This window comes from Podarcis cretensis (genome assembly GCF_951804945.1).
Source record: "Podarcis cretensis genome assembly, chromosome: 1".
Taxonomy (NCBI): Eukaryota; Metazoa; Chordata; class Lepidosauria; order Squamata; family Lacertidae; genus Podarcis; species Podarcis cretensis.
Window position 1 is genome coordinate 123432151 of NC_137170.1, and position 17850 is coordinate 123450000.

At 43.5% G+C, this 17850-nt stretch overlaps 1 protein-coding gene and 1 long non-coding RNA gene across 2 annotated transcripts in view; one reads left to right on the forward strand and one right to left on the reverse strand.

Annotated features, from left to right (window-relative positions):
- PMS1 (PMS1 homolog 1, mismatch repair system component) overlaps nt 1-17850 on the forward strand; it is a 61580-nt gene that overhangs the window by 37391 nt on the left and 6339 nt on the right. Inside the window, exons 6-11 of the mRNA XM_079977323.1 lie at nt 3719-3835; nt 5302-5424; nt 6809-6952; nt 7171-8051; nt 9772-10230; nt 12955-13085. Of these exons, the coding sequence (XP_079833449.1) occupies nt 3719-3835; nt 5302-5424; nt 6809-6952; nt 7171-8051; nt 9772-10230; nt 12955-13085 (1855 nt within the window). The remainder of the gene's footprint in view (nt 1-3718; nt 3836-5301; nt 5425-6808; nt 6953-7170; nt 8052-9771; nt 10231-12954; nt 13086-17850) is intronic.
- On the reverse strand, nt 3172-7258 carry LOC307220304. Its single transcript, XR_013840826.1, has 2 exons — nt 7151-7258; nt 3172-3501 (listed from the first exon to the last, which is right to left on the reverse strand). It is a non-coding gene; the product is annotated as an uncharacterized lncRNA (long non-coding RNA).

Consider the following 17850-nt stretch of genomic DNA (forward strand, 5'->3'; position numbering starts at 1 on the left):
ATCCCCACAAGACATCCTCCTTTTCACAAGTGTGAAGTTGTGTCTGTTTTGAGATGAACTTCCATGCTTATCTCTAAGATTTTGTTTTACAATGTTTGCATCTACTTAAGGATCTAAAATTGAATTCCGCCAGGACACAGTTGTCCCAGGTGGCAAGCATCTCTCTTTTTTTGCCCTGCTTGTAAATATACTATTTCTTTATCTCCTCTCTTGTTATTATTTTAGTCTCCTTAATCCAGGAAAGAAGAGTGCAGTGCCTACAAAATATAGTTAGGTTATTCTCTTCTGGATTGAAAAGGGACAGACAAATAACTTTGATATGTCAAACAAGTGCAAAACAGTTTATGCTGTTAACTAATTGGCAGCTTAAAAAACGTACTTTGAAACAACAAAAGTTTTCAAGGGGTGGAGGGAACAGTTGGAAAATGGAACATTACTGGTTTGTATCATGGAAGTTCACCAGCCCTGGAATCACCTTTCTGTGTATTTTTTTTTAAAAAGCAAATTTTCTCAGTGGCAGCCTATAGGAAGCAGTATCATTCAAATAGGTCTAGCAGGCATTTGTTCTGTGTAAGGTGGGCTGGTTCCCCAGCACCCCACACAGAACAGATCTGGGCAAAAGCGATGTCAAAGACTTCGTAGTCTTTCGATTCATGCAGTACTCTTCAATGAAACAGAGAGGAGTCAAGATATATTTGGCCAGCTCTGTCAAAACCTAAGATGGTCTGTATGTAATAATATATTTTGATAGGGTACTTTCGCAGTGTCATCATACTGCCCAGAGTCATATTCTTTCTTGGCTCATCCTAGGCCCCAGGTTTATGTGACCTAGAAAATACATGGGTGTGTGTGATATATTTATAGCACGATTTCGGAGTATAATCAAGATTATAAAGTAGTGCAAGGAAGCTTGCTTGGGAAATCAAGTTGCTTTCAGAAGTAAAGAAATGTAAAAGTTAACAAGGCTTTTTGGGCTTGGTGCATTTGATTTTTTTAAAAAATCAGTTTTGCAGGTTTTCCCTACTGATTCCAATTCCTAAGGAAAAGTAAATAAGAAATTCCTCTGGTGATTAGCTGTTACCTGCTTTTACAAATTTTGCATTTAGTAAGTTCTCATGTTCCAGAGCTCTTAAAACTTTTTTTAACTGATCTTTTGAAGAGTTATGTATATCAGACATTCAGCAGGTCAGGCAATGTAATAACATCCTTGCATTAATCAGCAACTAAGATTTATATCTGCGGCGTCACATTGATAGAAGCTAAAATAAGCACCGTGATGTGGCAGACGAAAGTGATCGACTTTATGGGATTGGCAGAAATGACCGGCAGAATCCGTGACCAAGAGAAAGAGACGGTGGAGGAAGATTGGAAGAAATTTAAAGTTTATCTTAAGAACTGTTGTAAAATTGATGAGTGCTAAAATGTAAAGGGGAAGGAAGATGCAGAATTGCAGCTGAAATTGTTTGATGAATTAAGATGAAACTGAGAAAAAATAAGTTATAAATATAATTGGACCAAGGGGTTGCTGAAAAACTGTAAAATAAGGAAGCAGAAACGGTGAGGTATGGGGAAGTCCATGAAAGAAGGTTTATGAAAAGGAGGATATGAAAATATATATGTTTGTATGTGTCTGTTTGTTTTGTTTGTTTTAAAATGAAAAATCAATAAAAAGTTTTAAAAAAATAAAAAATAAAATAAGCACCGTGATGTTTATATCAGTTGTGTCAAAAGCATCTTGGTCTAGATGTAATCATTTGCTTTAAATGTTAATATTTTAACAAAACACGTGAAAACAATGCCTTGCAAATATAACCTCTCTCTTTTTTTAAATGCTATTAAAAAACTGCTTTGTTGGAAGAAACAAGACCCAATCAGAAAAGTGAAAAACTATTGAAAGTGTCTCTACAAACAACAATTCCACAATTTTGGGGGAAATAGTGTTTGAGTCTCTGGTTGATTTCTTAGGCACTGTTTGCAGTCACATTACGGGGAATGTAGGTCTGGGAAAGATACTTTCAGAGGATATTTAGCTTCTCTGCAGTCTGTAGAACGTAGACTTTTTAATCTCAGGGCTGTGGATTTTGGCCCCATGTCGTAGTTCCCTTCTAGCACTACAATTCTGTGATTCTGTGTGCAGTACTGCATTTGCATACTGAAGTCAGCTTTTAGATGCCATTGCATTGGGCGGGGGGCAGAAACAACAGAACCAGAAGTTTGTCCTTCGTGTATATTCTGGACGGTGCTGTGTGCAGGAAAACTGCTTGGATTGATCAGGTCCACTAGACTCCGTAGATGCAACTATTGCCAAACCCATTGAATTTGCGGACCCCTGAATATAATATAGTTGTGTTGCTCCTGAATCCGGGTGTAATTTTCCAATCCATCTCTGAGTGTTGGTACAAGTGCAGAGCCGTAGCTATTGCAGTAGTACCTCAGGTTACAAACACTTCGGAAGTAGTACCTTGGGTTAAGAACTTTACCTCAGGATAAGAACAGAAATCGCGTGGCGGCAGCGAGAGGCCCCATTAGCTATAGTGGTACCTCAGGTTAAGAACAGATTTAGGTTAAGAACAGACCTCTGGAACGAATTAAGTTTGTAACCAGAGGTACCACTGTAACTGCTGCTGTGAATGGAACATACTGCAGTAAGCAGCCTTTTGAGGATGTGCATATCTAGATAAAGGCCGTTTTCTGTTCTCTCTGCAGCGGTAGGTTAATTGAGCATTTTAAAGTTTGATGGAAAGTGCCTATTTTGAACAGGATTATAATGAGGTAAAGGTAAAGAACCCCTGGATGGTTAAGTCCAGTCAAAAGCGACTATGGGGTTGCGGCGCTCATGTCGCTTTCAGCTTTCTGGGTCATGTGGCCAGCATGACTAAACTGCTTCTGGCACAACGGGACACTGTGACAGAAACCAGAGCGAATGGAAACGCCGTTTACCTTCCCGCCACAATGGTACCTGTTTATCTATTTGCACTGGCATGCTTTCAAACTGCTAGGCTGGCAGGAGCTGAGACCGAGCAACGGGAGCTCACCCTGTTGCGGGGATTTGAATTGCCAACCTTCCGATCAGCAAGCCCAAGAGGTTCAGTGGTTTAGACCACAGCGCCACCCGCTTCCCTAGAATTATAATGAACACTTAAAGGAAGAATGGATTCTAATGCTCCTGCGTCTTCGCTAATTGCTGCTTTAGTTATTTTATACTTTTTGGGGAAAGGTTTTATAAAGATAACCAATAACTTCCTACGTACATACATACATACATGTATCCCATCTGCACCAGTGAGCCTATTTATTAACCTGTTTTGCAATTTTCCCTTAAGTCTGTTAATTGCGTTGTTGGGATTTGTGAGTGAAGAAGCAGATATCTGTGGTAGAATCCTACATTTTCATATTTCACAGTGGTTAAAAATAAAGCCCAAATCCTTGATCTGGAAGGCAGGCAGCTCAGCCAGTCATGCCCCCTGCACTCAGATAGACAGCCCAGTTGCTTCAGCATAGCTCATTGTGTACAAAAGAAGAAAGAAAGTGTTCTGTATTAGATACTAAATCATAAGAAAATAATGGGTTCACATTGGTGTCTAGGAACAGAATGTTAAACGCACTGTTTCAAGTGTAGTGTTGCACACAAATATCTGTGATCATGTCATGTCCCTGTTGAATAAATCTAAACCTAATGTCAAAATTTTGACATGAAGTCTATGCTATATTGTTTCAGACAGTTATGTGGCAGAAGACCAGGGTGTCCGATCACAAAATGGCTTTCATGGCAGTAGTGGGAACTGCCGTTATGAGCGGCATGGTACCTTTTCAACACCATAGTGAAGATCCTGAGGTAAGTTTCAAATTTTCTATATGTTTCCCCCACCTGTTATTTCATCAGTTGAACCAGCATGAGTTCTTCACTTTTTAAATAAGGATATAAAATTGAGCACCGTACTTCTATTTTGGGTTGCTATTGTGTTAAACTCCATTCCATTCCATCTGCATGTGTTTTGTTTTGACAACAAAAAACACGCTTAATTTTTTTCTCAGTAAGGTGTAGTTTATATCTAAAGAACTTTTTATGCTTGGACCATCAATGGGTATATCATAGGAATGGCTTTACCTGTTTGTCACTGGTTCACACAGTGAATTTCTAGCATCACATAAAAGGGGAACAAAGTTCGCACTTCTTAGGCTATAATCCTAACTAGATTTCCATGACAGTATAGGGGTACCTCGGTTTTTGAACGTCTCTGTTGACAAACATTTCGGTTTTCAAACACTGTAAACCTGGAAGTAAATGCTTCGGTTTTTGAACGTACCTCGGAAGTTGAATATGCCACGTGACTGAGTGCAAGATCCTGAGGCCTAGCTGTTGGCTATTGAGTTTTTGGTTTTTGAACATTTCAGAACTCAAATGGACTTCCAGAAAAGATTACATTCGAAAACCAAGGTACCACTGCACATTCACATGAAATCAATATGGCTACCTTCCAAGTAACTGTAATTAGGAATGAGGTAAAGATATTATTCCTATAAAAAGGATGTAAAAATACTTAAGTGCTGCACATGCAGTGGTTTTGTGATTCTGATTGGCTTGTTGTTGGTTTGCTCTGTATCTTTTAAGGTTTCTTAATTGCTTCTTTTTAACATTAGTTGAGGTGGGTGGCATCTCTCTCACCTGCCTTGGATTAGCTTGGAAATTATCCGAGTCCCTCCCTCCCTCAGTTGAGAAGAACTTGATTGTTTCCTGAATTATCTTAGCAGGGCTGTTCTTCAAAACGCCCCATTAGGCAGAGCAGCGAAAAAATTACTGGGGGGTGGGGTGCAAAAGAACATTTTTGTAGAAGGCCCTTAGGACAAGAAGATCTACTGTGGGGGCTTCGAGCCTCCAGCAGCTTTTCAAATTCAGGCTTAACTCCAGAAATCTACCCTAGTTCAGAATTAAATCTCAGTTGGAGATGAAGTCATGGTTAACTTCAATGTCTGGTAAGTGCTGACCAGGAGAGTGAGAACCACCTGGTGAGGTTATGAATGACATCTAGGGTTACCCGGTGACCTTCAAACCTGGATGAGATTTGAACTTGGCTTTTCAACATCCAAATTTAGTGCTCTGTCGACAGCCTCACACTAACTCTTGATCTCATTCATCGTCATCTGCCTTGATTTAATTTCAAGGAAAGTGAAGCAGGAGACTTCTAAATGCCACGAAAATCTGCAGTCATTTCTTCTTTCTGATCTGAACCTTCTAGTTTTTGTGAAGTGATTATCATGGGAAACGGTGGTTTTTAATGGCCAGTTTAATTGCAATTCTAGGTGTTTCTCAGCGGCTTTCTTCCAAAGCCCAGTTCAGATGGTTGTTTGACAAGTCATTCAAGTGCAGAAAGGAGCTTTATCTTTGTAAACAATCGACCAGTGCATCAGAAGGAAATTCTAAAGGTACGGTTTTTCTCAGATCCTTGTCCCAGCAGATTATAAAATATTTGCCAGGTTTGAAAGAGCTTCATTAGCTGCACACAATGGCTAGGTTGCGCCAGCAGGGTTTTTAATTTTGTCAAGCAGGCCACATCATTTGAAATTCCCTTCAGTTTCAGAGTTTGTTAGTATGAGATAGAGATGGCAATGCCAACTCTCACTCTAAACGTAAAGGACCCCTGACAGTTAAGTCCAGTCGTGAACGACTCTGGGGTTGCAACGCTCATTTCACTTTACTGGCTGAGGGAGCCGACGTTTGTCCGCAGACAGTTTTTCCGGGTCATGTGGCCAGCATGACTCAACCACTTCTGGCGTAACCAGAGCAGTGCACGGAAACGCCGTTTACCTTCCCACCAGAGCGGTACCTGTTTATCTACTTGCACTTTGACGTGCTTTGGAACTGCTAGGTTGGCAGGAGCTGGGACCAAGCAACGGGAGCTCACCCCGTCGCGGGGATTTGAACCACCGCCCTTCTCATTGGCAAGCCCAAGGCTCAGTGGTTTAGACCACAGCACCACCGTGTCCTAGTTTGTGTAATTAGTTGCATGGCTCTTTGGATCCTGGCCATGAATTCTTGCCTTCTATAGGTCATAAAATTGAGAGAGATGCAAACTTTCTTAATAAGATAATGGTAAAGGACCCCTGGGCAGTTAAGTCCAGTCAAAGGCGACTATGGGGTTGCAGCGCTCATCTCACTTTCAGGCCAAGGGAGCTGGCATTTGTCCACAGACAGCTTTCTGGGTCATGTGGCCAGCAGGACTAAACTGCTTCTGGTGCAACAGAACACCATGACGGAAACCAGAGTGCATGGAAACGCTATTTACCTTCCCGCTGCACCAGTACCTATTTATCTACTTGCACTGGCATGCTTTCGAACTGCTAGGTTGGCAGGAGCTGGGTTCAGAGCAATGGGAGCTCATCCTGTTGCAGGGATTCGAACCGTTGACCTTCTGATCAGCAAGGCCAAGAGACTACTAATGGACAATTAATTAGTGCATTAGTTAACTCTTGTAAGTGTAGAATAGTAATGAGCCAATTTTTTTGACTCTCACATCCATTTTCAATGCTTAATGAAAAATTGGAGGTCAATACCGTTGTGTTATGGTAACATTTCAACATTTCTGGTAACAAGGTTTTTTACAAAAAATTCACAACTCTTTGAAAGCTGATTCCGTCCTACTAATGGGGGACTCCCCGCAAGATGTTATAGAAAAATTCATGCTCTGCATGCACTTAAAATGTTGCTACTTGCACACATAGAAGATAAGTATATATCATATTAAAGTTTTGTATTGCATTCATTTCTAATGGGAAAGTACATTTTAAATGCTATTCTTTTTGGTTTTAGCTGGTTCAACAATACTATAACCTGAACTCACACAAGGATTCTAATCGTTCACACCCTGTTTTCTTTATCAACATTGCTGTTCCTCCATCTGCTTTGGATGTCAATTTAACACCAGATAAATCTCAAGTGTTTCTGCATAATAAGGTACAGCGTGTCCATTTATATATAAATGAGCAGTCTAATAATGTTGTTTTGCTATAATTACAGTTAAAATGTGTTTAGATTTTTTAAAAATAATAATGCATAACTTTAGGTTTAAAAATAAGCTGAGCAGAATCCATTTTCAATTGACTTAATTATGCTGTAGCTAGCTAGCATAAGTTATTTATCACAATAATGTACTTACCATTTTTCTGCTTTAGGAGTCTGTCTGTCTTGCTGTTGAAAATGTCTTGACCTCACTCTATGGACCTCTACCTGGGACTGCTTCTTGTGAAACTGATTCGTCAGGTGCTACTTCAGGAGACATCTTTGTTAATGAAGCAGAACAAATGAATGTGTCTGTAAATGAAGCTGAACCCAGGAACATTGATTCACATGCATGCACTCAATTGATTTCATTGAGTAATGCACAAAATAGTGGAATGGAAAAACCCACCAAGGTTTGTTTGGAGAATCAAATGTTGTATAATAATTCAGCTGTAGGATTTTCTACCAAAAATGAACTATCTGGCTGCGAGACAGCTGCGTCTGATAGATTTTTGTGTGAGCACCAACAGAATAAGTCTAAGGTGATATTTAACCTAGATGGCAATCCCTTAATGGACACAAATTCTAAAAATGGCCTTGATGATGATTTGAAAAATGACCATTTCCAGGAAGCAATAGAGAGAACCACAACCCTAAAAGCTTCTTCTGAAGTAACTGCTGATAAATGGAGTTTGGGGAACGCATTTAGGAATACCAGAGGAGAGAACATTGAACCTGTTCGGATTTTGGTTCCTGAAATGGAACGTGCAAGGCCTCAAGAGAGAAGAAATGATGATGGCCGACAAACATTTCAAGAGGGAAGTAGCATTCAAAGTCTGAAAAAAACAAACGTCGTAAATGATAAACTGGGACAGATTACAGCCTATGACATAATAAAAAATCGGATAATAAAGAAAGCCATGTCAGCATTTGACTTTTTTACTCAAGACCATCGCCCACGATTGTTAGCTGAAAATACCAAAGTGAGCATGGAAGAACTAATGCTGAAATTGGAAGAAATGTGGGAAACACTGAATGAAGAAGAGAAAAAGAAGTAAGTTTGCAAACTTCACATCTGCTCACTAAAACTGGACAGTAGTTTCCATCCTGTGTGTGACTCCTGTTCAAAAACAAATTTTATCCATATTAATTTCAAAACCAGAATGGGAAATGCTTTTGGCTTGATAAGTGTAATATCTTGTATAGATAATTTAATTCTAATTATCTACTGCTTGCTGATTACAGTGGTGCCTCGCAAGATGAAAAGAATCCGTTCCGCGATTCTCTTCGTCTAGCGTTTTTTTCGTCTTGCGAAGCAAGCCCATTGACAGCTTAGCGGATTAGCGCTATTAGCGGTTTAGCGGCTTTTAGCGATCAGCTGTTAAGCGGCTTATCAGCGGATCAGCTGCTAAGCGGCTTAGCGGCTTAGGAAAAGGGGGGGGGAAACCGCAGGAACTCGCAAGACATTTTCGTCTTGTGAAGCAAGCCCATAGGGAAATTTGTTTTGCGAAGCGCCTCCAAAACGGAAAACCCTTTCGTCTAGCGGGTTTTCCGTCTTGCGAGGCGTTCGTCTTGCGGGGCACCACTGTATTATAAACTTAGATGTTGCTGCCTCCGTCCCCTGGTTTTCCATTAAATGTATTCACAAATATGTATGAAACAGTTTAATGCCTGTACAGCTCATAAATTCCCATAATCTTGTATACAGTGCATATAGTTTGTATATCATATTTTGCATTTGGCGTTAATACTTGCCGGATTAAAGGACACGGGTGGCGCTGTGGGTTAAACCACAGAGCCTAGGACTTGCCGATCAGAAGGTCGGCGGTTTGAATCCCCATGACGGGGTGAGCTCCCGTTGCTCGGTCCCTGCTCCTGCCAACCTAGCAGTTCAAAAGCACATCAAAGTGCAAGTAGATAAATAGGTACTGCTCCGGCGGGAAGGTAAACGGCATTTCCGTGTGCTGCTCTGGTTTGCCAGAAGCAGCTTAGTCATGCTGGGCACATGACCCGGAAGCTGTACACCGACTCCCTCGGCCAATAAAGCGAGATGAGCGCCGCAACCCCAGAGTCGTCCACGACTGGACCTAATGGTCAGGGGTCCCTTTACCTTTACTTGCCGGATTAGTAAAGGTAAAGGTAAAGGTACCCGTGCCCGTACGGGCCAGTCTTGACAGACTCTGGGGTTGTGCGCCCATCTCACTTAAGAGGCCAGGGGCCAGCGCTGTCCGGAGACACTTCCGGGTCACGTGGCCAGCGTGACATCGCTGCTCTGGCGAGCCAGAGCCGCACACGGAAACGCCGTTTACCTTCCCACTGGTAAGCGGTCCCTATTTATCTACTTGCACCCGGAGGTGCTTTCGAACTGCTAGGTTGGCAGGCGCTGGGACCGAGCAGCGGGAGCGCACCCCGCCGCAGGGATTCGAACCGCCGACCTTTCGATCGGCAAGCCCTAGGCGCTGAGGCTTTAACCCACAGCGCCACCTGCGTCCCCTGGCCGGATTAGTAGCGGTAAACAATACAAACATAAGATCTGTAAAGTAATGTGTTGATAAGCACTACTACAAACAGAACTGGCTGCTGAACGTTGGGGTACTTATAAGAGACAAGATATTAACTAAGATGATAAAATAGCGTGGGAGAATGACATTTATTTTTCTTCCAACAATTAATTTTGAGAGAAAACATATTTTATAGGTGGATATATAATGACTGAAACATTGCTAGTTTTTCATATGTTCCTTCTCTTCCCCCGTCTTCCCCTCTTTGTTAAGATATGAAGAAAAGGCTGAAAGAGACTTGGAGCGATACAACAAGCAGAGCAGAAAAGCTTCAGATCAGAGTATACAAAGATCAACAAGGGAGAGAGAGAGAAAACATAAGTCCAAACTTAAAGACTGTCTAATTAATCAGCAGAAACTTGATAAACTTTTTCATTCTCAAATGGAGGAGAAACCAAGTAGTGGCAAAGCAATAAAAATTGTTCATGTGCCCTTCTCTATGGATTCATTCAGACATAAACTTCATGTGCTTAAACAGAAAGAGGCTGTTAATGATGATCCTTGCCTAATTCGTCTTCCGAATTTTCCTGACGCGTGGATAATTGCCTCTGAGAAAAAGATAATGATGTTGAATCCGTACAGAGTGGAAGAAGCCCTTCTGTTTAAAAAACTGCTTGAAAACCATAAACTTCCTATACAGAAACTGGACAACCCGATTATATTAACTGATAGGTAAGGCCAATGCCATTTCAAAAGCAGGTCATATAAAGGACCACAAGCAAATGACTGGTTTTATTTTACTTTTTATTTTACGACAGTGTAATAAAAGTGATTCCACCTTCCTGTGTTCCCTCCCAAATCCAGTACAGACCCAGCTTATATAGTTACAATCTAACAGAGATCCTAAGATCTCCAGCTTCATTTTGCTTGTCCTAAATGTGCCTGTGGCCCAGCGGCGTAGCGTGGGTTATCAGCACCCGGGGCAAGGCAAGTAATTTGCGCCCCCTAACCCGGGGCAAGGCAAGTAATTTGCGCCCCCTAACCCGGGGCAAGGCAAGTACAGTAATTTACTCTCCCAAGCAGCAGCAGCGAGGCTTCTCTTTCCCCCGCGCTCTCCCGGAGCTGCCTCTTTTCTTTCCTTTTTTCCCTTTCTCCAAGGCTTTTCGCTTTCTCTCCTTAATTGATTCCCCCTCCACACCGCGGCGTTTCCTGGCTGCTCCCCCCCCCTTCCCCTCTCTCTCCTCCTCGCTCTGCTTGCCTTGCCCTGCCCTGCCTGAGGGCGCCCTGAGGAGACTCCGCTCTCCTTTTTGACCAGGCGAGGTGGAAAAAAGGGGGGAAAGTCTCTTCCCGCCCCCTCGCCAGACTCCCTGCTCGGCTCGGCTCACTACCCAGGCGGCCAGTGGAGAGAGAGCCGCAATTACCATAAAGTTCCTCTCCCTCCGCTTCGCCAAGCTGTCAAAGCCCGGCAGCAGCGGCAACGGCAGCAGCAGGCGCAGCCAGACCCCCGCCAGCCAGCCAGCCCGCCCGCCCGCCCGGCTTCCTCTCCTTTTTTTGCCCGCGGCAGAAGGCTTTGCTCTCCCCCTTCTGCGACCTCCTCGCCAAGCCGAGCGAGTGCGGGCTCCCTAACCCGTGGATTTTAGTAGGGGCAGAGAGCTGCTAGCTTCTACACTGCCAGCCTGGTCTCTTCCCCGTTATGTCTGAAATAGGAAACCGTGGTTGAATACCGTTTCCCTCATCAGGGTCCTTAAAAAGGTAAAGGTAAAGGACCCCTGACAGTTAAGTCCAGTCGCGAACGACTCTGGGGTTGCGGCACTCATCTCGCTTTACTGGCTGAGGGAGCTGGCGTTTGTCCACAGACAGTTTTTCCAGGTCATGTGGCCAGCATGACTAAGTTTCTTCTGGCGAAACCAGAGCAGCGCATGGAAACGCCAGTTGCCTTCCCGCCGGAGCGGTACCTATTTCTCTACTTGCACTTTGACATGCTTTCGAACTGCTAGGTTGGCAGGAGCTGGGACTGAGCAATGGGAGCTCACCCCATTGCAGGGATTCGAACCGCCGACCTTCCGATCGGCAAGCCCAAGGCTCAGTGGTTTAGACCATGCCGCCACCCACGTCCTTAGTCCGTGGCTTAACCCTGGTTGGTAAATTGACAGCAAACCATGGTCCTGTGCTTCAGACACAATAGAAATCAATGTTGAAGCCAGAAAATAACAGAAGGCAGGGGACTAGACATTAAAGCTTGACATTACAGCTGAATTGGCCCTATGATGGTTGTATGGATTGAGGTATAATTATATTCCAGTATCAAACAAATTCAGTTAAGGAGATTTGATAAGTATAAGATATATACTACAGAGACTACTGGTTCAGACAGTCACTACAAGACACATGTAGTCCAAGAGTTAAACCAGATTTTATTTACCCTTGAATGCCAAAAGCGCCCTGGTGATTTTTTGAAAGCCTACTACCTATACAAACAAAATATGACAGTCTTAGTAAATATCAGTGGTGGGGGTATGAAATATGGCAGCATCAATATGGCCACCATTTTGTGAGTCACCTTTTAGCTGTGCTGTGCTTTCTCCAAGGAAAGGCTTACTGTTCCCTGGTTGCCATAATGTTTTGACTGAGTAGAGGGAACAAGGAAACCCTTGCTTTCTTTGCTTTCTCTGGCATTGTCTGTTCTTGCCTTAAGCTGAGAGGGGAAAGAGCAGGAAACAGTGGATGCCAGAGAGAAAAGAACTGTGCAATTACTTCTTTTGTTCCTGTGGGCCTTTGCTCTTCAGCCCAACTATATGTGACGGCATTTAACTATTTTTAATATTAGGGGGTGAATTCTAGCAGGATTACTGCATGCGGGGAAGGGAGGTTTCGGCCCTCTCTCCTCAGCTGTGATCCCAATGGAAAAGCCCCACATGTGCTTCAGTTGGCAAAAATAAAAGTATCTCAATGGTTTTCCCTACATCACTTAACTAGAAAAATTAAGATTGCAACTGCAGTGATGTAAAATGGACAGCGGCTACTGTGGCTCTCTCCTTGTGGGGTAACACAGGACAATGGATAGCTGGGAAGATGTATTCTAACTGTGCATGTGTGTTTGTAGTTGCTGTCTGAGCTGGCATCCCTAGAAATACAGTGGTACCTCGGGTTACATACGCTTCAGGTTACATACGCTTCAGGTTACAGACTCCGCTAACCCAGAAATATTACCTCGGGTTAAGAACTTTGCTTCAGAATGAGAACAGAAATCGTTCTCCGGTGGCGTGGCAGCAGCAGGAGGCCCTATTAGCTAAAGTGGTGCTTCAGGTTAAGAACGGACATCCGGAACGAATTAAGTACTTAACCCGAGGTACCACTGTAAAGCAGTTCTAAAATTTCATTGACGTGTGCTTTGATTGTGGGACACTATTAAAATTTGATTCTGTCTCATAAAAGTGATTAATGATTGATTTTCAGTCTTTTTAGTGATTCGCGTTATAAAGAAGTTCTTTGCAATATGCCCAAGGAAAGCATAAGATTTGATGGGTCACCCTACTTGTCGGATACAAGACTTACAGCAAACGGATTTAAGATAAAGATAATACCAGGTATGGTGTGGCTTCATATTTTGATTTAATTCAGCACCTGTAGTTCTCATTACTTGCTTGCCTCTTTTTCATAGTACTGTATATAACAATACTTGTGTTTCATTACCACATTTGTGTCTAGAAAAAAACAGGCCCTGTTATCCACTATGGGCCCCTCCAGACTTCCCTTCTACTGAGTATTCATTATGATTTTTTGCTTATAATGTAATATGCACCCAGTTGTGCCCGCAGAACTGCGAAAATCCTGTAACGTTTCATACCACAAATGTTCTGCCCTGAGCCCAGTTTTAAAGAGGAAGAATGGACTCTCTCTCTTGAAAAGGAAATACGAATCGGTGCCGCCTCATAGCTTGACCAGTCACAGCTCTCAAGCAGCTCATAGCTAAGTCAAATCATAGATTTAAAAAAATAGTGTAGACTCATACACCAGCCAGCTTCCATTTTGACTTGAAATGCTCGTTTTCGGCTTCTCTGAAGTATATAAAGACAAGAAGCGGGCAGGGGGAGCGTTGGCCTGCAATGACACCCATTAGAGAGGTACTGGAACTATGCTCTGGCTGAGAAAAAGCACTGATTTTAATAATAATAATTAATAATTAATAATAATAATAATTTTTATTTATACCCCACCCTCCCCAGCCAAGGCCGGGCTCAGGGTGGCTAACAAGCAATAATAAAAACAAGTTGAATGAATACAACTTAAAAACAAGATTAAAATACAACATTAAAATATTAAAATGTACTTAATATTTAAGTACTTAATACTGATTGGATTATTTCCACTGTACACAGAGGTATGCATAGCATGAAGCAGAGTCTTCAAATGTTTGCAAGGACTTGAAGCAATAAATCAGCAGGTCTCTTGGGTGACCAGCAACCTTTGCCCTGCTCATCTTCATTCACTCAAAATCATTTAATTTCTCAGGGTTGTATTCTATACTATTCCTACTCATAGGAGACCCATTGAAATTAATGTGTGACTAATTTAGAACCATTAATTCCAGTGGTTCTACTCTGAAAAAGGCTAGCATTGACTACAACCCTCATTTTCCATGAAATTTTGCCGGCCTCCTTTTTAAATTCATCTCTGTAATCCTGCGGATTAGAGAATAGGGAGAAAAGAAGGCGTCATGTAGTATGAAGGAGACATGCGGCACACCCGAGCTTAGCACATAATTCATGCACTCATTTAGATGTTCAGAGAATATAATGTTACGTTCCCAGTGGTACAAATGTGTTGACATATTTTGCTAGTCTCTAATAAGTAAGGCCCACATAAGCCATGTGTGATTAGTTTCCTGTGTAAAACCTTCCTTGTTTGTGAATAAAAATAATTTCTGTTTGTTTACACATTTCAAGCATTTTTCATAATAATAATAATAATAATAATAATAATAATAATAATAATTCTATTATTTATACCCCACCCATATGGCTGGGTTGCCCCAAACACCCTGGGTAGCTTTCAACACAAAATAAAACATGAAACATTAAAAACTTCTTGATACAGGGGTGTCTTCAGGTGTCTTCTAAAATTTGTGTAGTTTTTTTTTTATCACCTTGACATCTGATGGGAGGGCATTCCACAGGGAGGGCGCCCGTATCGAGAATGCCCTCTGCCTGGTTCCCACTAAGTTCACTTCTCACAGTGAGGGAACCGTCAGGAGGTCCTCAGAGCTGGACCTCAGTGTCTGGGCGGAATGATGGGCGTGGAGACGCTCCTTCAGGTATACAGGTATTGCTTACCTCATAAAGTCAAGAAATAGATTGTACCACTCACAGAATTGTAGAGTTCGAAGGTACCCCAAGGTTCATCTAACCCAGGCATGGCCAAACTTGGCCCTCCCAGCTGTTTTGGGACTACAATTCGCACCATCCCTGACCACTGGTCCTGTTAGCTAGGGATGATGGGAGTTGTAGTCCCAAAACAGCTGGAGGGCCAAGTTTGGCCATGCCTGATCTAACCCAACCTCCTGCTATGCAGGTATCTCAACTAGAGCATCCAGGACAGATGGCCATCCAACCTCTGCTTAAAAATCTCCAATGAAGGAGAGACCACCACCTTCCATGACAGTCCATTTCACTATTGAACTGCTCTTACCCTCACTGCTGTACAATAATATTCTGTTCCCCTCATCTTAGTGTGGTTTTGCCTAGATTGCTAAACTGGTGAAATAGTGGCATTGTCCAGAGTGTAGGCCGGACATTGTCACAGCCAGGACATTGGGCTGTCCTGCTCCTATACCAGGCGTGCTGAAGACCTTCTGCTTGTGCCTTAGATTAGCCACATGTTTTAACAGCCTCTTATTGTTTTAACAGCTAAAGTACAAATAAGATGTGTCAGTCAGTATTGTGGGGAAGCGAGCTTTAATTGCAATATGATGCCAAGCTGGTAATTCGCTAGGTCCAAGCAAAGATTTGCTGTGAGTTTTGAGAAACGCTATAGCTTCATGTGTTACCATTTCAGCCTCGTATGTAGAGGACTGCTGACAGATCTGCCATAACATATGGGCATCTCAAAGGATAGGTCTTTAAAATGAAAAAGGGCGGGGGAAAGATAGAACCTTGGAACCGTGTCTTGATGAAAAACCAATTCCCTCCAAGAAGAGTGTTTTCCTTTCTTAACCATCCACAAGTCTGGTGAATGCAGGCTGATTTTAAATTCAGTTTATAAATAAGTCTCCAATTAGCATATTCTGTAATCCCAACTACATGTGTTGTAGAAACACAGTTTGTGTTTGATTTAAAACTCTTTAGCTTGACTTCCCAAATGTCTATCCCTGCATCAAAGTTTATAGTTTCTGATCAATACTCTCTTGTACTTCTGGGGAGCGGAACCTGTTTTTAGGTGCCAAGATTTATACCCAGAAAAGCAGGATACGGTATAGAGCACAATTTATCTACTGGCGCTTGTCCCACTCCAAGGGGGGAAATTATGTTAACATATATGCAGTTTTAGGGAGGCGGGTGGCGCTGTGTGTTAAACCACAGAGCCTAGGACTTGCCGATCAGAAGGTCGGCGGTTCGAATCCCCGCGACGGGGTGAGCTCCCGTTGCTCGGTCCCTGCTCCTGCCAACCTAGCAGTTCGAAAGCACGTCAAAGTGCAAGTAGATAAATAGGTACCGCTCCGGCGGGAAGGTAAACCGTGTTTCCGTGCACTGCTCTGGTTCGCCAGAAGCGGCTTAGTCATGCTGGCCACATGACCCGGAAGCTGTACGCCGGCTCCCTCAGCCAATAAAGCGAGATGAGCGCTGCAACCCCAGAGTCGGCCACGACTGGACCTAATGGTCAGGGGTCCTTTACCTATATGGAGTTTTGTTAAATGCTATATAACAATAATAAAAAAGAACAGTGCCTGCTCAAAAGCAAAACCTGTTAAGTTCAGTTTGTCTTACTGCCAGGTAAGTAGGTATAGGATTACAGCTTTAATTATTGTAGAATCCTTCCTCCTGATCAGGAAGCTGTAAGGTGGAAAGGCGGTTCTTTCTTGTTTGTTTTTTGCTGTGCCAGCTCCAGACATATCAGTGGGTGACCCAACTCCCATAATCTCCCCGACTCCCATAATACTCTGTTTTGGCAGGAGACTTTTTCAGGTGGTCCGCAATTTAGCGGAACCACCTGCTACATCGGGGCCCAGTACGGGCCACATGATCTCCTGCAATGATTTTGCAAAGTTTTTTGCAGATAAAGTCGCTCAGATTCGGGAAGAGGTAGACGCCACCGTGGGAGCAGGGCCGGGGCGGGAGAGTGCTAGAGTCCTGTCTAGTCAAATTGCATGGGATCAATTCCAATCTGTTACCTCCGAGGATGTGGACAGGCTGCTTGGACGAGTGAAACCAACCACCTGTCTCCTTGATCCTTGCCCATCCTGGCTTATAAAAGCTAGCCGGGAAGGACTGGGCGATGGGCTTCGTGGGGTGGTGAATGCTTCCCTCCGTGAGGGAGCCTTCCCAGACCCGCTGAAAGAGGCGGTTATCAAACCACTTCTTAAAAAACCATCTTTAGATGCGGCCACGATGGCCAGCTATCGCCCAGTCTCAAATCTTCCATTATTGGGCAAGGTGATTGAGCGAGTGGTTGCTGAACAACTCCAGGCACGCCTGGAAGAAGCGGACCATTTGGATCCCTTCCAGTCGGGATTCAGGCCTCATCATGGGACTGAAACTGCCTTGGTCGCACTGGTTGATGATCTCCAGCGGGCTAGGGACAAAGGTGAGAGCTGTTTCCTAGTTCTGCTGGATCTCTCAGCGGCGTTTGATACCATCAACCATAACATCCTTCTGGACCGTCTTGAGGGGCTGGGAGCTGGGGGCACTGTCATACAGTGGTTCCGCTCCTTCCTCCTGGGCCGTGTTCAGAAAGTGGTGGTGGGGGATGAGTGTTCAGACCCCTGGGCTCTCACTTGTGGGGTGCCTCAGGGTTCTGTCCTCTCCCCCATGCTTTTCAACATTTACATGCAGCCGCTGGGAGAGATCATCAGGGGGTTTGGGCTGGGTGTTCATCAGTATGCGGATGATACCCAGCTCTACCTCTCTTTCAAATCAGAACCAGTGAAGGCGGTGAAGGTCCTGTGTGAGTGTCTGGAGGCGGTTGGAGGATGGATGGCGGCTAACAGATTGAGATTGAATCCTGACAAGACAGAAGTACTGTTTCTGGGGGACAGGAGGCGGGCAGGTGTGGAGGACTCCCTGGTCCTGAATGGGGTAACTGTGCCCCTGAAGGACCAGGTGCTCAGCCTGGGAGTCATTTTGGACTCACAGCTGT